The sequence below is a fragment of the Fusarium falciforme genome, chromosome 4, assembly GCF_026873545.1.
Source record: "Fusarium falciforme chromosome 4, complete sequence".
Lineage (NCBI taxonomy): Eukaryota > Fungi > Ascomycota > Sordariomycetes > Hypocreales > Nectriaceae > Fusarium > Fusarium falciforme.
In genome coordinates, this window is record NC_070547.1 from 1,104,804 (window position 1) to 1,128,046 (window position 23,243).

Here is a 23,243-nt window from a genome sequence, read left to right on the forward strand (position 1 = left end):
AAAATCAGTTAATTAATAAGTTATTAAACTTTTTATTATCACCGGATCCGATCAACAACACCATAATCGATGGGGTTCAAATGAACGACGGTCCGGCCAACACCCAGTCTTCTGGACCCCGCTGAAAGCTAACTTGGCCCAACCGCACTCGGTACCATGAATCAGTAGCCCGAGGGAATGGATGGTCAATGGCCGACGGCATCGACACGGGCCGTAGGTTGAGTCAGGATCAGCTGGGTGTTCTCACCTTCTCCACAAAAATTGGGACTAACGTGATGTTTTTCAGGATGAAAACAAGAGTCAAATAGTTCCCCGCAGGGTCGAAGGTTCCCCAGATGGGGTAGAGTATTCTAGTCTTAGAATCTTCACCTCTATTCGCCGTTGAATTGAGGATACAAAGACCACGAAGAACCCTTCCATAATCTGACTTCTTTCCATTCCAATACATTCAACTTCTCTCTTGTCTATCAATCATCCCCATTCTCAACCACACTTCTACCACCATGAGCCAACCTTCAGATACCGAGGCGAACGGCCCTCTTCTTGGTCGCCGAACCTGGTATCACACCACCATCTTCAATGTCTCTGTTGCTGCAGCCTGCGCCTTCATTGCCCCAGGACTCTGAGCTGCTATGAATGGCTTAGGCGGTGCTGGCTCAGCCGATCCGTACTATGTCAATGCTGCCAACTCAGTCATCTTCTGTCTCCAACTCGTCGTCTGTATCTTTGGTAATACCCTCATCGCCAAAATCGGACTGCGATGGGGCTTTGCTTTCGGTATGATGGGTTTCCCTCTCTATGCCGCGAGCGTCTATTGTACCGTCAAGTACGGCAACACTCGGTTCCTCATGGCGGCCTGCGCCATTGACGGCATCACGTCGGGCATCTTCTGGTTGACCGAAGGACCTATTGTTCTGGCCTACCCTGAGAAGAATCGCAGGTGCAAGTACCTAGCTTACTGGCTTGCGAGTCGCATTGTCGGTCAGATGGTTGGTGGTGCTGTGACCCTCGGTGTCAACGCCACACACCGTGAAGCTGGGCACATTAGCGTCGAAACTTACTTGGTGTTCATCTCGATCCAGGTCCTCGGCCCTTTCGTCGCGTCTCTTCTTTCTCCGCCTCACAAGGTGCAGCTCGCCGACCATACCCCTGTCACCATCGATATTCCGCAGAAGCTATCCCGCGAACTACGCACAACGTAGGAGGTTCTCTGCCGCAAGGAGATTCTGCTCTTGTTGCCCATGATGTTCCAGAGCGTCTTCTCCGAAGCCTTCTTCTCGACCTACAATACCACCTACTTTACCGTCCGATCCCGAGCCCTGTCCTCGCTTGTTGCAAGCGGCTGTGTCATCATCTGCAACTTCGCCCTTGGCTTTTGGCTCGACTGGCGCAAGCCAACTCTCAACACGCGTACCGTGAGCGCTTTCATCGTTATCTCTGCCTTCGAAGCAGCTCTCTACATCTACGCAATGATTATGACAAAGAGATACGAGGGTATAAAGACAAAGCCGGTCTTCGACTGGACGGATGACGGCTTTGGCCAGGGAGTCTGCGTCTACATCCTGATGCTTGTCGGCTTCAACCTCATGTACGACTACTTGTACTGGCTGGTTTTGTCAACAAGAACGGTGCAGATCTTGTGCGTCTCAGTGCCATTATCCGCGGTATCGAGAGTGCAGGACAGGCCATCTCCTATGGTATCAACTCGATCTCATCCTTCCCACTTTCTGGAGCTGTTGCTGTCAACATGTCCTTCTTCGCGGCCTGCATCATTCCCGCGGCTTTTGTGATCTTCAAAGTTGGTATCATTGATGGCGCCAAGGCCCACAACATTGTTCAGGATGAAAACCTCAATATGCAGAGTCCAGGAACCGAAATGCCATCCGAAATTGGAATGAACAAGAGAGTTGGAGACGCTGTCCACGCCTAAGTGGGGTGAAAAGACTCCTTTGCTAGTTTGAGGCACCACAAGCAGCTAATTTAGTTGCGATATGGTTCTGGAAACTCAATTGCTGGCAATTTTAGGAGGAATAGTTGAACAAATATATAGGTAGTCTGTCGCCGATGGATCAAGGATTATTCTATCCAACAGAAACATCGTCAAGTGTATAACAGCCTCCAGTCCATGTGATGCAGAACCTTAAAAATAGTTCGGTCGGGTTATTGTAAAATGCAACCGCTTTGTTTATTGTTTGGAATTTACTTTGTTGTTATCTCTATGATGTTTCGACGGACTATGATTATTGTTATCATTGTAATGACCATCAGCCACAACAACAGAAGACACAGTTATCAATCCATGACGGTATTAAAACCTAGTGAACTGATACTATGTCGAATGCTTGAGAGACCTTTAGCTGTTCTTTTTTTTTTTTTTTTTTTTTACGTCATGTGAACCTCTTTGGCGATAGCCATTTTGTTCGTTACCGATTTAGCACCCTCTGATTCACTTATGTACCAGAGCAGAGTTATAGAAGAACTCTCAAGTGTTACTGGGGGCTTAGTTACAATGGAACTATGAGGATATCACTCGCCAGAGGATGCGACATCTACAGCGACAGCATGCGATACTTGGGAAGAAGATACAAAACGAAGTCTGGTCAATAGTCACTATCGACTACATAAACTCAGACCATTTGAAAGTTTAACATGACAAAAGTCTAAATTTTCTCTATCATAGGAATGAATAAACTCGTCTATCGGCAGTCTGTTGTTTATAACATCGTCTGCGTTGGGCATATCTGTGGTGGCTACTCGTTCCTCCGCTGCCGCAAGATCCAGCACATTACCTGAAGCTACATGGCGCTTCACCAACCTCACCCTACCGATCTCACAATCGACGTCCAAGAACCAGAGTTCATCCATCAATCCGGCTGCCGAACTCCATGGCTCCCGATCAAGACTGAGGTAAAGCCCCTCAAATATGATTACACGGGCATCCACAGGGATAGCAATGTCGTTCTCCACGGGGTCTTTGACTGCGTGGTCGAAGCTGGGCGCGTAGATGGTTGGCGTTGAAGACGTGATTGGCTCAGCAAGAGCTTGAACAAGCTTATAGAATCGATCGGCGTCGAAGGTGAATGCGGCCCCCCGGCGATGAATTGCCTCAGCAAAATTAGGCATGGCGGCTAATTGGGATCTATACAGATGATAGCCATCCATAGGAACCATGATAGCTGAGCTGGCTTTCGGCATCGACTCCTGGACGCGATCTGCGACAGCTCTAGCCAATGTTGACTTGCCAGATCCTGGAACACCCGAGATCGAGATCAAGCCGCGCTTGTCGCTGGGGCATGATTGGAATTTCGCTAAGTGACAGGAAAGAAGTTTTAGTCAGGGCACAAGAGAGAGGCTGTTTCCTCCCGCTTGTTTTGTCTATGGAAGGCAAACAGTGGTCGGGACTTACCAATAACCTTGGCGACCAAACGGTCAAGAGTAGAAGCATTGCCAGGGAATGACTCCTTGTCTACCGTCATGATAGTGGACCGATTCCGAGATAAAGGGGACGTACAATTGAGGCCGTGGTTGAAAAAAGAACTGTATCAGTGCACGGCCCAAACCCTCCTCCCTTGTGCTCTTTTGAGTTGTCGCAACCAGAGGTCGTTCGGCATTTCGAAGGTCCGGGAAAAGTACCCCAGGTATAGTATGAACAACTCGGACCGGGATTCGACTGCGGAGGAGGTGAGGAGTAAGTGGCAAATGAGAGGATCCTTGCTCTTGTGGGACAACTCCCTCACACCCTCGGGGTGCGAACCGTCTTGGACAAGAAAGAACACCATCTGGCTGTTATACCTCGGTCTCACTTGAGTATGGCCTCAACTCCAACGCCGCAGAAGGAACCCCGGCTTGCGTGAGTTCATGTCCGAACCATGAATCGTGACCGAGTTACCGTCTCTAACCAATAATGCAGTTGCTTGGTATGCCGTTCTCGCAAGGTCGCGTGTGATCGACAACGGCCTCGGTGTGGCCTGTGTGCCAAGCATGACTTCGAGTGCCAGTACAAGTCGAGGCAGCATCAGCCGGGGCTCAAAGCCGGTTACGTATCCCAACTAGAGCGCCAGTTAGGTAGGTTCCATGATACCACCATACCCTTGTTTCTACTCTTGCCCATCAGACTTATATGACCCTCAGAGGACGTTCAGAACCGTCTGAACAAGATCGAGACTCATCTGGAAAAGTCGAGTCCTATGCCATTCACGGATCCATTTCTTGCCCCCTCGGTCCCGTCGGTCCATTCGAATCATAGTGACCCTATTCAGGTCGACGACTCGGCAACCATAACCGAGACGAATGAACAAGCTGCGCCAACCAGCGATGGTGGCCACGCTGCTACACTAACAGCTCACTCCACCATGGACTGGCAGGAGGGCCTGACGTCCGGAGAGTTTTCACTATATCCAGCCGCCAATGTATGCGTTAGGGCATGGTTCCAAAAGTATCATCAGTGGTTCCCCATCCTTCATCGGCCTTCTCTTCATGAGGTTTCTGAACATACCTTATCAAGATATACGCTGGTATGGAAGGCCATAATGGTTGTAGTCGCCTTGAATGAAGGTGGGGGAGCGATATTGGGGCACGATGTCATCAGCCATCTTCAAGATCAGGTTTTGCTTCAGGGGATGGCAACAGCTTCATTGCAATCCATTCAAGGCCTTCTGATTCTATGTAGTTCCTTCTTTGCATCAGGCAATATGGCACAATGTTGGAATATGATAGCAGTTTGCAAGAGATATGGAAACACGCAAATGTTTCCGAGTTTGATATTGGGGTGAAAAGTGCTAAGCTGTGACAGATTGTTCCTGCACCCCCGCCCGCAAGCTTCCCTTGCAGATACCGCAGGTGTCTACCTGTCGACCATGCCATTACCTAGACATTCTGCTCCAATAGACAGTATTGAACAGGAGGAGGTTATTCGAGCGTTTTGGATGACTGAAATGCTCGACGGCACATTGACTGTTCGACTCCCCAACCACTATACCCATCTGGACCCACGACTGTCAACAAGACTTCCCTGCATGGAATCATTATGGTCTTCTTTGGCAGTACCACAAGATCAGCCTGCCTCGACCGGACCTCAGTACTCGTCTGGGTTTTCCCTTTGCATCGCGCTTGCGGTTGAAGAGCTTGGAGTAGTTCGCGAATTTCTTAAGAAGCCCTATGTACTCTCAAGATTAGAACAGAGACTCGACTGGCAGTCAGAAGCTCAGAGGATTGATGGACGGCTCACAAACTGGCGCGAGGAATTTGTTGCAACTGTTTTCCAGCTCATCAATTACGAACAGGACCACGTCCCGAGAGGCGAGATGGAACCCTTTTTCACACTGACAAACTGCCTTCTCAACACGTATAGCCTCCTTCTAAAAGTTTCCTTGAATCGATTGGAAAGGCTGACACAAATGGCAAATTAGAGCACTCATCACATTGCTGCAACAGATGGCGCCTCTACCGAAAGACGTAAATAGGGAATATGAACCTGTAGCTCTTTCCGTATCATCATCCTGCTGTTAAGAGAGGAACCCATGCTGATAATGCAATCAGTGGTCATTCGCCCCGACTCGATGTGTGTACGCCTGCGAGAATTTGACCGCCAAGGTGCGGAGGATTGAGGCGATTCGGTTGCTGGATGAGTCTCCCTACCTGATCCTTTGTATATTTGTAGCAGCTCGCTTTTACGTCACTAAGTTTACTTTCAATATTCCGTTTAACCTTGCGCAGCTCTTCTGATTTGCAATCGTGTCAAGCATATTGGAAAGCCTTGGATGCAAATGTTTCCGCCAACCTCCACACACTTGCCTTTACGCTTCACACTTGTGGCAGCAAATGGCCTCTGGCAAGTATGTGCGAAACAATAATAAGAACAGTGGTAGCGGAACACCGAAGCCCAGTTTCATAATGTGTTCTCCCGGTCGAGTTCTACGACTTCCGCTACTCAACTTTGACTATCATGGATCTGTTGCAAGATGCTGCCAAGCGGCTAAGCTTTCCATAGAGGAGCGATGTGGAAGTGCATCAAAAGAACAGAATTATCCATAAAATAATTGGAGGAGAGGTCTTTTGGGTCATTTAACCCCAAACCCCTTGAATGAGATTCTTGATACTGATTCCCTCGTCAACCCCCAAGCCTCAGCCGCACTCTGATGAGAGCCTTGACGGATACACGTCTGTCTGGAGGTCAACAGCTTCAGTGCTGTTCCAGTCTCTTGGCCGTAGCTGAAAGACATCTTGATCGACCTTTCCTTGTCGCACATGGCCAGTAGGGGCGGGTTCACGAATGGCTTGCTCATCCCAGCTTGGACCAGAGTCCCACCTTTTGCCAATACGCACATTGTCGTCCAAAGAGATGACTCGCTGCTGGTTGATTCGAGCACGATGTCCACATCGTCAATTCCAGATTCTTTCTTTAACCTCGTAGCCCAACGCGAAGCAGCGGCAAAGAGACGAGCCAGGTTCGGAGACGATGCTTCAAAGTCAAATCGGAAGGTCCACAAGCTTGCAAAGCAAGACTAGCGACAGGCCCCGACCAGAAAAAAGCCTTCGTGAAGGAAGAACTCGACCGGACAGACTCGGACGATGAGGAAATCAGAGTGGCTTGAGACCTCGGACGTGTCGCAGGGAGCGTATTATTGATTAGCACCAGGGCAGTGATATGGGTAACTTTCTGAACCAACCACCTGGCAGCCATGCTCTTGTTGATTACATCATGGTTCTTTCGACTGTAACCACTTCACTCTCGCCTGTCCTACCGCCGGCCCGGATCGGCTGGTTCGTGGTGTTGACCTGTCGGAGTCCAAGGCATTCTCAAGTCCGTTTTCCTTGCTGTCGGCCTTGACACGGGCCGAGTGGACTACTACTGTAAGTCATCCATCGCCTCCGGGCATGACTCGGACCGTCATGGCTTCGTAGTTCATCAATACGCAAAGCCTCCAATTGCTGCCAAGTTGAATTCTGTGGGTCTTGGGGTTTCATTCTGCGACTCCAGCTCTCTCAATGTTAGCTCGTAATAAACAAACCACAATGCAATGAGACTCATGACATAGCTCAGAAAGAACGCAAGTCCTGTTACGGATGGATGCAGTGAGCTAATAGAAGCAGCTCCAATGATTTAAATTTAAATATTTAGCTCTATTGCCCCAGCTTTCTCGATACTTGTTCTCTGTGACAATCCACCTCGACGGTTTTGAACTCTCAACCGAATCAGTTCAAAGCAACATCCTCACCATGACGTTCAAAGACGACGACGAGAGGGCCATCAAGGCCATCCGCCTCTTGGCAGTAAGTGTGTCAAGTTGCAGTGCTTGATGGCTCAGAGCTTATACAAGCTGGGCTTCAGACGACATGGATGGAAAGTATCCTAACTATCAATAGGCCGATGCAACCTTCAACAGCAAGTCGGGTCATCCTGGAGCTCCCATGTAGGTTTACGCCTCGAGGTCGTTCAAGCGTCGTTCCCGAACCTAGAGCTAACGTATCGAACTAGGGGAATGGCTCCTGTAGCCCATATGCTATTTTCTAGGTTTTTGAGAGGCAGTCCTGCGCATCCTGGCTGGCTAAACCGCGATCGCTTCGTACTCTCGTAAGATCCATGAAGCTGACTCTGATGGAATTCGTTTTCTAACCTTTGCTGTAGGAATGGCCACGCCTGTATTCTCCAGTACATCATGCTCCATCTCCGCGGTTATGAAATCACAATGGACGACCTTAAAACTTTCGAGTAAGTCCTCAAGATCCACTGATCTTACTGCACACGCTAACTGCGGCAACTTTAGCAACTTGGTAGCATTACTCCTGGTCACCCTGAAAACTTCGAAACTCCAGGTGTTGAAGTAACGACTGGGCCGCTTGGGCAGGGAATTGCTAACGCCGTGGGCCTCGCTATTGCCCAAACACACACGCCAGCAGTTTTCAACCGTCCCGGCTTTAGCATTGTCGACAATTTCATATACTGCTTTCTCGGACACGGCTGCCTACAAGAAGGCGTTGTTTCTGAGGCCTCTTCCCTCGCCGGGCACTTGCAACTCGGTAACCTGATCTGTATCTATGATGACAACCGGATCACTATTGACGGAAACATTAACTTCTCCTTCACCGAGGATGCCGTTAAGCGTTATGAGTCATACGGTTGGCACGTGGTTGTGGTTGAAGACGGAAACACAGATCTGGCCACGATCGAGGCTGCCATTCAACAGTGCAAGGAGGAGACGACAAGACCTTCTATCATCAAGTTGAGAACCACTATTGGCTTTCTCTCGAAGAAGGCACTCATGGCGTACATGGAAACCCACTCAAGGCCGACAATATCAAGCAGCTCAAGTCAAATGGGGTTTCCATGCTGATGAGGTTTTCCACGTCCCAGAAGAGGTTTACAAAGCATATAAAAACCGGGCAGCAGAAGGCTTGGCTGCCAAACGAGCTTGGGACCGCCTCATGGCCAAGTACGCCGACCAATTCCCCGAACTACACGCAGACCTGCAGAGAAGGCCTACTGGTACCTTGCCACAAGGTTGGGAGGCTGCCCTCCCTTCATTTTCTCCTTCAGATCCGGCGGTGGCAACCCGGAAGCTTTCCGAAACTGTCTTGTCCAAGATACATGCGATTGTCCCCGAATTGATTGGAGGCTCGTCAGATTTGACACCGTCCAACCTCACGCGGTGGGCATCCGCAGTTGACTTCCAAGCCCCGGGCTTGGAGGACGTTCCTGGTGATTATTCAGGACGCTATCTCCGTTATGGCGTACGGGAACATGCTATGGGCGCCATCATGAACGGCCTTGTAGCTTACGAGACAGTCTTGCCGTATGGCGGCACCTTTCTCAACTTTGTCTCTTATACTGCTGGTGCTGTCCGCCTGTCTGCCTTGTCGCGTCTTCGGGTCATCTGGATGGCTACTCACGATTCTATCGCGCTGGGACAAGATGGACCTACACGCCAGTCCATCGAGACATTGGTGCACTTCCGTGCGATGCCAAAACTGCTCAGTCTGATGACCTGCCGACAGAAACGAAACAAGTGCCACTTATCTTGTCTCGTTGAAATCGATGAGTACACCGAGTATTCTGGCTCTTTTTCGACAGAATCTTCCTCAGCCTCGGGGCTCCTCGGTTGAGAAAGCTTCACGGGGTGGCTATGTTGTGAGTGAGGCTGATAGCTCTGCTGATATCACCCTCGCCGGAACAGGATCCGAGGTAGCCTTGTGCGTTGAAACTGCGGAATACCTGAGCGAGCAGCATGGATTGAAGGCACTTGTCGTATCACTTCCATGCTGGGAAGTATTCGATGCAGTCAGAGGACTACAAACGATCTGTTCTTGGTTCTGGTGTGCCATCTCTCTCCGTCGAGGCACTGAGCACGGTGGGTTGGCAGCGATGGACTCATCAGCAGTTTGGTATTGACACCTTCGGCGCTTCTGCCCCTGCCGATGTTCTGTTTGAGAAGTTTGAGTTTACCAAGGAAGGGGTAGCAAAGCGCGCCATTGCAACCATTGAGTTCTTCAAGAAGAAGTCTCAGTCGATTGGGTCAACACTAGACCGCGCTTTTTAACATTGGAAAACTATCACCCAGAGTTAGATATAGTTGTTTCTTTTGGAAAGAAATATTTGACCAGTCTTTGAGGTAGAACAGGATAACTACGGCGTTACTAATTGTTCCTTTCTTTTTGTGATGAGTGCAAAGCGCTTGGTTTCATTGTCATACCTCTATGGATAGAACACTTTCACTGGCCGCCTGTCTTGTCTTGTTTGCCAAGGTTGGGAAGATAATATCTAACCAGTGCCCAAGAGAAACTCCATTATTGGTGGCTTTGCCGGCAAATTTAGACTCCGTGCCTGTGTCCTATAGATGGCTCAATGGTTGAACGAGTTCGAAAAGCGTGGGCACCAAGCAGAGAGGGTCACCATATTGGAAGTCAAAGCCGAGCACAGTTGTAAGTGGTGTTGTGAAACGGAGGAACCTATGAACAAGCGTCAACCAGATACAGCCAAACTTTTAAGTCGTCGGCGAAATACAGGCGCTGAGGGGGCGTTTTACATACCTATGAGGGCATCATAGGTGCCGTCCTGTGCATTGCATTTGAGGTTGCAAGCCGCTTGCTCGCAACACTACAAACAATGTTATTCAAGGATAGTCCACTTTCCCCTCGGAGAATAGTATATATGTTCTTAGTTATATGGAATACTTACTATTACCGATTTAACCAGATTCTTTGACAAGTTATATAACAATTTATGTTGCTTCCAGTCATATATATGCACCTTCGGACATCTCTTGAACAAAATGAGCCAAACTATGGTTGTCTCGCCTTGCAGTTCTTTCTTGATGATCAGTGGGCTTCGCCTGCTCTCGGGCTCTGTTTTGGATCTCTGCAGTGTGTTTCTCAACATTTGGTTGATTGAGCGGGTGAGTCGCGTCTACATGGACTGCCCTTGATGAGTGAGTATCACGAGTCACGGTTCATTCACGATGGAGTGCGTTCAGTTGCCATACTTTATTATGTGAAAAATCCCGCACTGAGGTTGTCGACTCAATTGTAATTGCGTGCAAATGACAGTTCATTATAACATCGTCTCTAGTCGCAACGCGTTGTGACAGCGCATTGCCTGCAGTAAGCTGTGCCTGTTTCGACTTGTCTGAACCTGAGCCAGGGGAGCATCAAATTCGGCTCGGTCTTCTAGATTTACAGGCGCGGCACGGAAGATACGCTTCAAGCCATAGGGCATCAGCCAGTTCGATATTCCTCAGTCGTGTTTGTGTCATACAATACCCCTCAACACGACTCTTAGTAGGCTGTGTGGTTGTGCCTGTTCCAATACCAATGCGCCGGTCCCAGCCTGATACGCCGAAAACGTCGAAACTTCCAAAATCTCCCCCGTTTCCCAGACAACTCTTAATGGAAAGTAGGGCACATCTCAATCGTCACAAGTGTCCTTGGTGACCGTCTGTCCCTCCTCTTCACGTTTGACAATGTGCTTATCACAAGTTATCACAATCTAATCTATTCAGATCGCGATAAGAGCTGGTGTCTGCTCGCAAATATGGGCTGGTCAGTGGCTGGTGTGGCTTGGCACCAGACATGGAAGGGTGGCTGGTGATGAAATGGGCGGGGCTGGTGCGAATTATGGGTCCAGAAGGCTCGACCACTAAGAAGCAGCCAAAAACTAATTCCAATCCAGGAGACGGAGCTTTCGGGAGTCAATCCAACGTGGGGTTTTGACAGCTCCGAGGCTCAATTCGAGCTCGACGACGTTTCTCTGTCAGTACTTTGATAGAAGTGGTGTGGAAATCTTTCGTCTTAAGATAAGGTAGATATCTGTAGTCTTTGAAGGCAAAAATCTGTGTCGTAGGGGCTCGTGGGATGAATTATGCCATATTCCAAACCCCGAGCCAGAAAGTAGTCTCCCTAGTGCCAGCATGAAGAGGTGACATTTGAAGAAATCTTCAGAAAATACAGAACACCACAACCATGGCGCAAAATCAACCAAAATCATATCCATTTGATCCGAACAATCGCAAAAATGCATATTTGAGAACATGAGAGCCCTACAATAAGAAATGAGCACAAGAATGCCAAATCTATGTAACAACAAGATGTATAGGGTAGGCTCAATCTGGTCGGCAATTCCCCGGAACGAGGCCACAAGGCACCAATCACTTTGCCGTCATTGTCGGCATTCTTCGTCGCAACACAACCTCACCCAAGACGACAGGTCAACACCGGATTCCATCGTGCGAGCGCCAGTCGGCGAGATACCCCGCGAAACCCGATCAATTGCACCCTAGCGAGGAGTCTTTCTCGACTGGGCCCGGCCTCGCGTACCCTCAGCACCTCATCCACCATGTCGACGCGACGAGCTGCTCTGTCAGTAACCACAAACCCATCCGAACGGCCGAGCACACGACTGTCGAGCCCCTCGAGCTATACATGCTGACCTATTTGGCCTTCAGATCCCTCTACCGCCGCTCATTGAAGCTGGCGCTGGATTGGGCCGTCCACCGACACTTGTGGCGTGGCCAGGCTCTCTATATTCGCTCACTGTTCGAGGCCAACCGCAATGTGACTGATCCGAGACACCAAAGAGTGAGACGACAATTGGCTGCCGGAGGACGATTACGGGCTGACAATGGCATACAGGCTCTATTGAGCGAGACAGAGAAGCTACTGGAGAGCTGGAAGCACCCCGATCCCTATACGCCCCCGACTGCTCCCGGAGGTATGCTTGCCCATTGGCCAACAACGGCTCTACGCAAGCTGCTAACGACGACTCACAGGCTCAAAGTTCGAGCGAAACCTGCCATCGCCTATCCTCGACCGTGAGTCGCTAACCCCTACCCCTGTGGAGGAATCAGATTGATACTGACAAAACGACAGCTCCCCCCCACCCCGTCAACAGACATTAAAACCACGGCCGGACTACTTGGGTTGCACGAGAAGATATCTGTATATAGAGGGCATGGATGGGTCAGAAGAACGAATTGTAGCACGAATCAAAGAAAGTTTTGGTCACTCGAGTTCTACGCACGGTGGTCGCGATATCGAGACGCATTCCCGAAATTAACAGACAGACATCTACGATCGATCGATTTTCCGCCGGAGCCGTTGTCGCTTTTCGCCATGTTTAATGCTAGTTCATCTGCAATACTCAACTTCCGTCTCGCCGGCAACATGGAGGCGAAATAACATGGGTGCAGTGCTTTACTCCCTATGACAAACCGGAGACACGAGGAGTTGTGAATAATTCGAAGAGATCGATTAGTTGTTGGAAATCGCAAGGTCGCTAAGATGAGAAATTACAAATGCAGAACAGTTCGCTATTAGTATCAAGATGCCACAGGGAGAACAGGGTTGATCTTTGAAGTCTTCTTATTCATGACCATGCCGTGGGGGATTATTGTACAACCCTAACGCGCGAATAAAGTGATAAAAAAGCAACCGTGTGAACCCTGAACCGTGACCCCTTTGTCATGACAACCCAAACAACCGACCATCGCAAGAAAACACAAACCAACGATTCGCTTACAGCTCTTGGCTCGCGTTCTTGCCACCCTTAACAGTCTTCTTGGGCAGAAGGTCTGGAAGAAACGTGTCAGCAGTGGAATGCAAATGAGTGAATGTGACGTACTCTGGTGAATGTTGGGAAGAACACCACCCTGGGCGATGGTGACGTGACCCAGAAGCTTGTTCAACTCCTCATCGTTTCGGATGGCGAGCTGGAGATGACGGGGGATGATACGGGTCTTCTTGTTGTCGCGGGCAGCGTTGCCAGCCAACTCGAGGATTTCGGCAGCGAGGTACTCAAGGACGGCAGCGAGGTACACGGGGGCACCGGCACCGACACGCTGAGCGTAGTTGCCCTTTCGGAGAAGACGGTGGACACGACCAACAGGGAACGCGAGACCAGCCTTGGAAGAACGCCTGTGGAAAACATGTGTAAGCTTCGAGATCAAAGAACAAGGTTGAAGACGCGTGATGAATAGCTTCAAAACGCGACCAGGTTGGCGTGGCAATCTGGGAAAACGGGGAAGACTCACGATTGCGCGTTCTTGGAACCAGAGGCCTTGCCGCCAGACTTGCCGCCGCCAGTCATTTTGAAAAGTGGTTGTTTGGGGTGGTTGAGGTGAAAAAGAGGTGATTGAGTCTGATAAGACTTTGCGACGATTGGAAGAGTCGGAGAGCGTGGTGGTGATGACAATTGCTAGAAGTTGATGAGAGAGTCGAAGTTGGCGGGGGAGGTAGAGGTTAAGTACTTTTCGCGCGTCAGAGCTCTGATCCCAGATCACCCACGGGGCGAGCGCGCGCGATTTAGCGCTAACCTGATCAGGCGAAAATGGGCGTACCGAATAAAATAAAAAAACAGGCACACCTGCCACGCCTGCCTCACTGGCACGGCGAAATAATAAAACCGGCCTCCTCCCCCCCAACGCGCCCGTGCCACCAGGCCCAAAATCACCCACCCGCGTCTTTCTGGGTATCCTCCTTCACCCCCGACGTCCGCCTCGCACGATTTTTCACCTTTGCTCCTCATTTCTGCTCGCGTGCTGAAATCTCTGCTCGAAGCCATTTGTTCATTGGAGGGAGGTTGAACGTCTGAAATCAGCATTCTTTTCCAGTACTCTTGGACACCCCGAGTCTTGCACTTTTTTCTGGTTCATCTCTTCTCGCTTGTCTGAGCCAGGTTTGTTGCTTGGTCGACTCGTTTTGCGTGATTTCTTTCGTGGGAGATGTCCAAGGCATTTGGGCTTGCCCACTTGGTTTGATTGAGTTGGGTCTCTGGGTTCAGTCAAACCTTTGGTCTGACTTTGAACCTTTGTTTGGTCTTGATCCTCTTTCACTTCCATTTTATTTGGTGTTTGTAGGATGCCTACATATTTTGGGTATTTTTCTATGAGGTTTGATACATGTTCAAGCCTTGTAGAGTCATATTTTGGCTTCAGTATCCCATCTTGGACGTATATAGGACCTCATTTGACCTGAACAACCCCATTTCAGGGTACTGTGACGTAGATATTATGTGCATATGGTCCACAATTGAACCCCGATGCTCCGGATCGGATCTCCAAGAGATCTCTCAGTTCCGGCAGTCAACGGAAGCGGCAGCCCTGCGAGACTCGGACTCGGAGCTCCAGACTCTGGAGAATGTGGAGAGCGAGAGACGGGACGGAGACTGGCCAGCAGAGCGTCAACACCGGAGGGCGAGCGGTCATCTGTCACGGCCGTGACGGGACATGCGCGGAGCATCTGAGATAAAACGGACGCGTTCCCGGGGCGCGTCGACCTCGAGCAGGGATGGGGAGACGCCAGTGGAAGTACGAGCTTAGATCCTGAAGGTCCTACGATCCTCATTCACGATGCAAAAATGGCGATAGTTGCGCGAGTTTTTGGGACAGCACAACGGGTTCAATACAGATTCTAGACAACATCAAGATGACTCTGAGTGAAGAGAGCATGCTACGGAAGTACAAGTCAAGAATGTGTGATGTGTAGAAGGAAAGAAGTAAAAGAGTGGGAGAAGATTGACCCAGTCGGCAGGCCGAGGAAGGATGATGAAGACGGAGTCGGAGATCGTGGCTGGTTTGGCAGAAGAAGCCAGCGGCGCGCGAGATCACGGAAGGCGGACCAGAAGCGGTGCTTCCTCAGGATGACGAAAAGAGAAGCCAGTGGGGCGACTGCGTCTCGCTCTCACATCAGAAAAGAGAAAGAGAGCAACATGTTGGCTGTCGCGCAAATCCGGCCAATCAAAAAATAGGACACTCGACCATTTTTTATTTTCCAGCAGTTCAAGGGGATTAAAAAAAAAGAGGGGCACGCAGGCGCGACCAGCAACGCCCAGATCACCTCCACCCTGCCAACCTCTCCCGCTAGCAGGCACGCGTGCGCACGCCCCCCAAGGCAATCAGTAACCCGCTTGCACCGACGCGCGCCCAGCTACAAAAAGCCTACCCACCCCCCGATCTTCCTGTCTCGCCATCACTTTCCATCACCACCAGCTCTCTTCGCCCGCAACACACGCTCGCGTTCTCGCACATCCAACTCAACCACACTCATCGACTCTTCAGTCTTTTTTTCTCCGATCTCACATCTTTCAAAATGCCTCCCAAGGCCGCCGACAAGAAGCCCGCCTCCAAGGCCCCCGCCACTGCCTCCAAGGCTCCCGAGAAGAAGGATGCCGGCAAGAAGACCGCTGCTTCTGGTGACAAGAAGAAGCGCTCCAAGACCCGCAAGGAGACTTACTCTTCTTACATCTACAAGGGTGAGTTCCAATCCCATTCGCGCCTTTTCGCGCGTTACGTCTTTTCCAAACGCGTCAACTAACCTGCATCTTCAGTCCTCAAGCAGGTCCACCCTGACACTGGTATCTCCAACCGTGCCATGTCTATCCTCAACTCGTTCGTCAACGGTATGTTTTGGTCCATCCTGTCGCGTCTGCAAGCCCATTGTCCTAACTTCAACTCAGATATTTTTGAGCGCGTTGCTTCTGAGGCTTCCAAGCTGGCTGCCTACAACAAGAAGTCCACCATCTCTTCCCGAGAGATCCAGACCTCTGTCCGCCTGATCCTCCCCGGTGAGCTTGCCAAGCACGCTGTCTCTGAGGGTACCAAGGCCGTCACCAAGTACTCCTCCTCGACGAAATAAGTGGCTTGACTTGCTTGTTTGTTTTGGTCAATTGGTTTTTCACGCGTGGCATCAGGGTGTCATGACTCCGAGGTTTCATGGGCATCTGGCCCTGTTTTTAGGAGCCTCATAATGCGTTACGGATGGTTTTGTTTTTCACTGGGGGCAATGTCTTCACACACGGGCAACGGGGTTCGCGGTTGTACAATAAACATCGAGAATAGGGTCTCGATAACATGAATTCGTGCACTTGAAAGCCCCCTTCTATTTGCATAGTGTTACAGGTGTTGTCCGATTTTCAGCTCACAGCTCCAGTCCTTCCTGATGTTCGCGTATCGAATCAATATCTAGCCGAGTCCGGCCTTTGACCGCTTCATCGCGTGCGTGACAGGTTGCAGAATTCCCTTGTTGTTCATGGCACCCAGCGCCGTACCAGAACTCCACCCCATCTTTTCCAGCATCGCGCGACCGCGATTCTCAACACCAAGCTCTGGCGCTGAGCCACCGACGATCTCACCATCTTGATAGGTCGCAGCTGCAACACTTGCGCCGCCACGGACAGGTGGGAGCCGATTCGACTTTTTACCTTTCATGTCGAGTCGAGGGAAGTATCGCCGGTTGACGCGATTAATGGCTTGGTCGAATGTCACTGCTACGTAGGGAAGCGTGCGACCTGTACGATAGAGAGTCGGTCTCCGCTGGTCTCCCTTGCCCGTCGACTTGGACTTGATTTTGAATTTATTGGCCAGCTCATGGATCATCTTTCGGGCATGGTTGTCCATGGGTGGCAGCGCAAGTCTAGGAAGTGGTCAGCAGACGACTGGCGGGATATGGAGGACAGACTCACTGCTCATCAGAGCTAACGAGGAACGTTCGTAGCTCTTCTGCAACCTGCTCCATGTTCATGCCATCCGGGTATTTGATACGAAGATCGTCGGGGTTGGCCTTCTTTCCGAGCATCCCAAGCGCGCGCAACTCCTCTCGCTGCTTCTTACGTTCCGACTTCTTTTGTCGGTCAGTTTTCCAGGCGGCTTGGAGTTGCGCCTCCAATTCCGAGTCGGATAAATTGAAGGTGATCTGCGCCTTTGCGCCCTTGCCTTTGCGTCGTCGCAAGCTGGGTCGTTCCCAATCCATCAGATCAACATCGTCATCAATCACCTGCTGTCGCTTCTTGGCCTTGTCATTGGAAGAGTCCGAATCGCTCGATGAATCGCCAAAATTGACGTCCTCCATGCCCAAGTCCTGGCTCAATTCTTGGCCGGCAATAAGTCTTGCCAGCGTCTCATCGTCGATTTCACTGGGTACTTCGTTGTCCTCGTCGTCTTCTTCGGACAAATCCTCCTCTTGGTCTTCATCTGAGTCGCTTGTCTCCGGAGCCTTTTGCTTGGAGGAGGCGCGTTGCTGTTTGGATGTTGCGATAGGTGAGTCAGAAGCATCCTCTTCGGCATCGTCAGAGTCGCTTCCGCCGTTGATGAGTTGTCGGAAATATTCGTCGTCGCTGTTTTCCTTCATGTTGGCAATATAGTCGGCGAGGATGGCATCTTCCTCCTCCTGGAGTTGTCTTCGTGCGTTTCTCTTGTCGCGCTGTTTCTGCTTCTTCTCCTTCTTAGAGAGTTTCTTGCTATTCGGTGGCTCCACGCTTAGTTCGGGTGCGGGTGACGATGCTGCTGCCGACTCAGTGATGATTGTTTGCTCGACGACCCGTATCTCGGTCTGCATTTGAGCCATGCTGATCTCTTCCGTCTGCAGAGGCTTTCGTGGGGCTGCGCGACCCTTAAACAGGATAACCTCCTCGCTCGAGCTGCTGCTTCTTGAAGACGGTCGCTCTGGGATCTTGACTGAGCCCTGCTGAAGCCTGGGCTGTGATTGGTCTCCTTTCAGATCAAAGAAGAACGATGGTTCCTCCGGGGTTTCATTGTCGGGCTCTACTTGGGCTTGAATAGCTTCTTCGAGTTCGTCGGGTCCGATAAAATGATCATCTTCGTCTGAGTCCTCTTCCACGTCCGCTTCATGCCCGCCTCTCTCGCCGTGGTTGTCAATCTCGTTGTCGGACTCATATTGTGTATCGACTTGCATGTCTCGTTGGGTGTTGGTTTCAGGCGACGCCGTGGTGGCAGGTTCTTCGACTTCATCGTTTTCTTCGTCAAGCAGCACGTCGAGTAGTTTCAACGGTTCAGTTGGCCCAGCACTGACAAACTTGACGGGACGCATGCGCAAGTTATTCCATCTGGAAGGGTCATGCTGGGAAGTCTGTCGAGCTTCGTCCGCAAGTGTAAACCCAGCTGCGGTACTGTCAGTAAGCTGGCCGTGACACATTCCTCGGGCCCGGGGTGTCTGCCCGGCAGTGTGTTGGGCTGGTTACCGGTGGTCTCTTCTCTGATGAAGTTCACTCGGGTAGGCGCAGGAGAATAGTTGCCGCGTCCGCGAGATGCTCCTCGACCTCCGCGACCTCCTCGTCCGCCTCGGGCACCCTTTGCGCCACGAGGCGTAGAAGCTCCCTTCTTATTTTTCGGCATGGCGAACTATGGATCAATCGCCGGCATTGTGAAGGCTCCTCGCAGTCGATGGAGCGGGTGGCGGTTTGGTCGTAGATGTATGAGCCTCCAGCACGGAGCATTTGTGTAAAAAGTCTCACGCAGTGGATGCTGGCAAAAAGCTATGTTGTTGGCAGCAAAAAGAGTCACCCCGCGGTGGGTATCTCAGCCTGTGACGCTCTTTGATTGGCTTTTCCAAAGGGCTGTGGAGTTGTCCCAGGCGATGAGAGTCATGGAAACGTTCTCGTGCAGCAGGGGTGCTTGGTGGGGCCGGTGCTTGCAGCGAAGCGGGGATCAGCAGGTGGAGACTACAGCTATGGTACGTCACTTCAATGAGTGCGTGTATAGCTCAGGTGTAGGGTAATTGTTGGGAGCCTCCAGCTCGGGTTTGTGCGCCTGATTCTTAGGTAGTTGGGGGGTTCCATAGCCTTTTCACTCTTGATGGATGAGTTATTTGACTGTTTTATCTGTTTTCCTGTGATTTCCTCTGTCTTAATCGGACCGCGTGGTGTTTTCGTAAAATTTGCTAACTTCGATGATGAAATCACTTGAACTCTCTAATATCACTTGTGTGAGCTTCAACATAACCTTTGTAAATGTAGACATAATAAAAAAAAAACACGGATAAATAGCAACAAACACGTGTCGAATCTCGCGTCAGGCAGCGAGACAAGTACGAAAAAACACATAAAAAAGGCATATTGACATCAACCGTGCCCCAGACCGACCATTATCATCTCCATCGCTCTCGATTTCTCACATCGCGTCGGATGGTCCGTGCACAAGATTCCTTTGCACCTGTTGCCTGTGGGGCTCCACCTCATCCGGAACCACCACCTCAGGCGGCCTTGAGGAGTCACAAGCCGCCGCTTCCCCCGCCGCCGCCGGCCCCAGCTGACTCCCCACACAGCCAGACCCAAGACCCATTTGCTGCCTTCGCCAGCAGCTTCGTTATCCATCTCAAGTCGCCATCGTCTCCCTTCATTACACAACACTCTTCATACTAGGCTCCCGATCGGATTCCAGCCCACTCCAGTATCGACACCGACACCTGTAGATGCCAGCTTGACACAGTCGCACAGGTTACAGCCGCCATGGAAGCCGCCATGGCCAACGTCGACCTCGGGCGCTATCGGCGTATAGTGCAGATGTTCTGGGACCCCGAGCCGACCAACGATGTCGCCCACGACCAGCCCGTGTGGTGCCTCGGACACTCATACAAGCTCAGTGACAGCAAAAGCACCAGGAACGACAACCGCAGCCCCCAGACACCCCCCCCGGCGCCCAAGCCAGACGCAGAGGCTCAAGATACCAGTCGACCGCCCGTCCCACCAGTCAACGCACCCGAAACCCCACCGGAATCGATATCGAGCAGCTTCTCATCATCGCTAGCATATGATGATCCGACAAAAGACAACGGCTGGCCGCCACAATTCATGGCCGATTTCGAGTCGAGGATCTGGATGACGTATAGGTCCGAATTCGAGCCCATCCCTCGATCGACCAACCCACAAGCCACTTCCTCCCTCTCGCTATCGATGAGGTTGAAGAGCCAGCTGGGCGACCAGAGCCCTTTCTCTTCTGACAGTGGATGGGGCTGCATGATTCGATCAGGTCAGAGCCTGCTTGCAAATACCATAGGCATGATTCGTCTGGGCAGAGGTAAGGAAACACGTTAGCCGTACAGTGCCAACACCCAGCTCACCTATCATCAGACTGGCGCCGAGGACAATCACCACACGAAGAACGTGAAATCATAAAACTGTTTGCCGACCACCCCAACGCCCCCTACTCCCTACATAGCTTCGTCCGTCACGGTGCCAGTGCGTGTGGCAAGTACCCAGGCGAGTGGTTCGGCCCGTCAGCAACTGCCCGGTGCATCCAGTAAGTCCCCAGAACAAACCCAAGCTCTCTCGCTGTTCACTAACTAACGTTCCACCAGAGCGCTTGCGAACTCGCACGAATCCTCACTTCGAGTATACTCAACAGGCGACGGCCCCGACGTTTATGAGGACGAGTTTATGAAGATTGCGAAGCCAGAGGGGGAAGCTTTTCATCCCACACTCATTCTTGTTGGAACTCGTCTGGGAATCGACAAGATAACGCCTGTCTACTGGGAAGCCCTCATTGCATCCCTTCAAATGCCACAGTCTGTAGGAATTGCAGGGTAAGCCTCATGAATCCCCATGATATGAACTTGCCGATAACCCGTATCTAGCGGCCGCCCATCCTCATCACACTACTTTGTTGGGGCACAAGGTTCGTTCTTGTTCTACCTTGACCCCCACCATACCAGACCCGCACTCCCCTACCACGAGAACCCAGACGACTACACCGACGAGGAGATCGCATCCTGTCACACTTCCCGACTACGTCGCATCCATGTTCGCGAGATGGATCCGAGCATGTTGATAGGATTTTTGATCCGAAGCGAGGATGACTGGCAGAATTGGAAGCGATGTGTCAAGCACGTCCAGGGCAAGTCGATTATCCACGTAGCGGATCGAAGCGCGCTTCTTGGAGGCTCCAGTGAGGGTCGGGAGGGTGCGATTGATGAGGTGGAGACGCTGAGTGATGATGATGATGCGGACACCATTCATGAGGCCTAGTTTGGTTGGGTTGGTTGGCGTCTTGGTTGTGTTTGCTGCTTTGCCATTGAATAGGCGGCCGGATTGGGAGTTATACTAGGGATAGATGAATACGAATTCGAACGAACCACCTTATACCATTCCCAGGTCCCGGTTTCTGTTTTGTGCACGGCAGTAATCCATCGAGACGAAATCATCGTTCTTGTCGCGTTTAGCCGCAGGCGTGGGAACACAGTTGGGTGTATTTGTTGTCAAGACGTTCAGCGTTTTTTCCTTTGGCCTCCTCCGGTTGCTGGTTTCAACGAGGCATGGCCTTCGTCGCGAATGTGTGTGAAGAGCTTTGTCCTGGAAGAGAAGATCTCCCCGCAGACTCCGCATTTTTGCTGTGACAAGGTGTTAGCCAGTGTCAATCTAGACCGGAGTGATGCTCATACCCCTTCATCCTGCTGGGCTTGGGCTGCCGCAGCTTTCTTGGCGCGTTTGGCCTTGGCCTTTCCTATCTTCTTGCCTTGCGAGGGCTCATCAACGGAAAGGTCCTTGGCAGCAGCAGAGAGTTCTTCATCAGGGTCATTCACTGCCTCTTGGGTTGCCTTGGAGGACGTAAGCCTTTCTTCGACCACATCTCGGGGCGCATAGTCGCCATCATCAGACACATCGGCAGACTCCGCTGGGCTCGGATCTTGGTGTTTGCCTTTGGAGGGGGTTGACCTCTTCCCGGCTAATGTCTCTGAATTGTCCGAGTCCCCGTTCACCTTTTCTTCCGGAATTGGATCATGCTTGCCCTCTTCGGCTGCCTCCGGCGCAGGCGTGGCATCAACCTCCTCAAGTTGCAATTCGACGCCTTCGCGCTTCATTTGTCGCTTGAGCTGTTGGACAGCCTTAATGTGTTTCTTGCTCCTTTCATGGGCCTCCATCTGTTTCTCGCTCTTGAACGACTTATTGCACACGACGCACTCAAGAATCTCCACGATCTCCTCCTCTTCAGACTCAGAGAAACTCCCCTCTGCGACACCGTTGTCGGACGACCGAGACTTAGCCCACTCGGGGACTTCGTACTCAGCCATGCGCTCTTGATTTGCAGCACGCGACCGCGCGGCTTGTGCGGCGGCGGCGTTCCGTAGGGAAGCCTGGCGTTCGGCGTGGGATTGCGAATTGGGCAGATACCGAGGATCACGCTTCCGCACGAAGCTCACGAGAAAGTTTACAGCGTCGTTGAACTCGCGAATGGCATCATCGCGCATCTTCTTGTTTTCCTTTTCCATCAGGCGACGAACACGGCGGTCGGGGGCGTCGGATAGGCGGTATTTGTCCTTCCAAGAGAAGGATTTGGCAGTGGAGAAGCCAGACCAAGCATTGTAGAAGGGCTTCACGACTGTCTCATAGTCGTCGTCAGAAGAGCCAAATGTTGGGTATTCTCGGATATCGACGTCTTCGTTTTCGGCAGCCGCCTCCTCCTCAAGAGCTAGATGTTCAAAAGTCTCCCTGCAGATTCCATAGAATCCCGTGGGTTCGTCGTCAAAGGGTACAGCGGCATTGAACTTGCGGATCAAGCTCATAATCTCCTCGGCTGAGGTAAGTCGCACATTGCGGAACGTTGCTGGATTGCCATCTGCGCCGTCGCCATCCTGACCGCTCAGAATGGCATCGCGATGCGAGTCGTACCATGCCCTCTCCTGGGGGTCGGATAGGATCTCGTATGCGGACTGGACCTCGGCGAAGCGACGGGTGGCCTCCTCGACGTCGTTGAAGTTGCGATCGGGGTGAAGCTCGAGAGCCTTTCGACGGTAAGCTCGCTTGATCCTGAAGAAATATGTTAGTCGAGGCCAGTCTCGCCAGGCTATAAGAAAACCAGGAGACTAGATGGGAAGAAGTACTCATCGTCGGTTGCTGAACGTTCAACGCCAAGTAGATCGTAGTAGCATGTCTTTGCAACGGGAGCGGCGCCTGAAGCGTCAGACTGCTCCGAGGACTGCTGTGCCCCCATGGCTCCTTATGTAAAGTATAGGCGAGTGTATGTGAA

General features: G+C 51.3%; 8 protein-coding genes and 1 pseudogene across 9 annotated transcripts, besides 1 other annotated feature; 5 read left to right on the forward strand and 4 right to left on the reverse strand.

Moving 5' to 3' along the window:
- Positions 1-632: 632 nt before the first annotated feature.
- NCS54_00509300 (Hypothetical protein) lies at positions 633-1,930 on the forward strand (the record flags this gene model as incomplete). Its single annotated transcript, XM_053150609.1, has 3 exons — positions 633-1,151; positions 1,203-1,600; positions 1,651-1,930. The coding sequence occupies 3 exons, from the start codon at positions 633-635 to the stop codon at positions 1,928-1,930; spliced, it is 1,197 nt and encodes a 398-aa protein (XP_053006584.1).
- A 619-nt stretch (positions 1,931-2,549) lies between these two features.
- On the reverse strand, positions 2,550-3,476 carry NCS54_00509400 (PRK domain-containing protein; the record flags this gene model as incomplete). The annotated part of the gene is made up of 3 exons (XM_053150610.1): positions 2,550-2,596; positions 2,835-3,308; positions 3,407-3,476. 3 exons carry the CDS (start codon positions 3,474-3,476, stop codon positions 2,550-2,552), a joined length of 591 nt encoding a protein of 196 aa, XP_053006585.1.
- Positions 3,477-7,218: 3,742 nt separating this feature from the next.
- On the forward strand, positions 7,219-9,536 carry NCS54_00509500 (Transketolase; the record flags this gene model as incomplete). Its single annotated transcript, XM_053150611.1, has 7 exons — positions 7,219-7,272; positions 7,366-7,412; positions 7,478-7,573; positions 7,628-7,711; positions 7,778-8,310; positions 8,354-8,943; positions 9,279-9,536. The coding sequence occupies 7 exons, from the start codon at positions 7,219-7,221 to the stop codon at positions 9,534-9,536; spliced, it is 1,662 nt and encodes a 553-aa protein (XP_053006586.1).
- A 2,162-nt stretch (positions 9,537-11,698) lies between these two features.
- Positions 11,699-12,389, forward strand: NCS54_00509600 (NADH dehydrogenase [ubiquinone] 1 beta subcomplex subunit 9; the record flags this gene model as incomplete). The annotated part of the gene is made up of 5 exons (XM_053150612.1): positions 11,699-11,850; positions 11,937-12,069; positions 12,124-12,202; positions 12,261-12,302; positions 12,361-12,389. Exons 1-5 carry the CDS (start codon positions 11,828-11,830, stop codon positions 12,387-12,389), a joined length of 306 nt encoding a protein of 101 aa, XP_053006587.1. The 5' UTR covers positions 11,699-11,827.
- Positions 12,390-13,005: 616 nt separating this feature from the next.
- Positions 13,006-13,576, reverse strand: NCS54_00509700 (Histone H2A; the record flags this gene model as incomplete). Its single annotated transcript, XM_053150613.1, has 3 exons — positions 13,006-13,061; positions 13,112-13,404; positions 13,521-13,576. The coding sequence occupies 3 exons, from the start codon at positions 13,574-13,576 to the stop codon at positions 13,006-13,008; spliced, it is 405 nt and encodes a 134-aa protein (XP_053006588.1).
- A 1,886-nt stretch (positions 13,577-15,462) lies between these two features.
- NCS54_00509800 (Histone H2B) lies at positions 15,463-16,122 on the forward strand (the record flags this gene model as incomplete). Its single annotated transcript, XM_053150614.1, has 3 exons — positions 15,463-15,739; positions 15,815-15,886; positions 15,944-16,122. Exons 1-3 carry the CDS (start codon positions 15,577-15,579, stop codon positions 16,120-16,122), a joined length of 414 nt encoding a protein of 137 aa, XP_053006589.1. The 5' UTR covers positions 15,463-15,576.
- A 326-nt stretch (positions 16,123-16,448) lies between these two features.
- On the reverse strand, positions 16,449-18,617 carry NCS54_00509900 (Protein SQS1; the record flags this gene model as incomplete). The annotated part of the gene is made up of 3 exons (XM_053150615.1): positions 16,449-16,899; positions 16,949-18,383; positions 18,464-18,617. The coding sequence occupies 3 exons, from the start codon at positions 18,615-18,617 to the stop codon at positions 16,449-16,451; spliced, it is 2,040 nt and encodes a 679-aa protein (XP_053006590.1).
- A 1,100-nt stretch (positions 18,618-19,717) lies between these two features.
- NCS54_00510000 lies at positions 19,718-21,244 on the forward strand (annotated as a pseudogene). Its single transcript has 4 exons — positions 19,718-20,297; positions 20,351-20,519; positions 20,578-20,802; positions 20,854-21,244.
- Positions 19,718-21,244: a sequence feature.
- Positions 21,245-21,483: 239 nt separating this feature from the next.
- Positions 21,484-23,207, reverse strand: NCS54_00510100 (Hypothetical protein; the record flags this gene model as incomplete). The annotated part of the gene is made up of 3 exons (XM_053150616.1): positions 21,484-21,606; positions 21,658-23,023; positions 23,098-23,207. 3 exons carry the CDS (start codon positions 23,205-23,207, stop codon positions 21,484-21,486), a joined length of 1,599 nt encoding a protein of 532 aa, XP_053006591.1.
- Between the last annotated feature and the right edge of the window lie 36 nt (positions 23,208-23,243).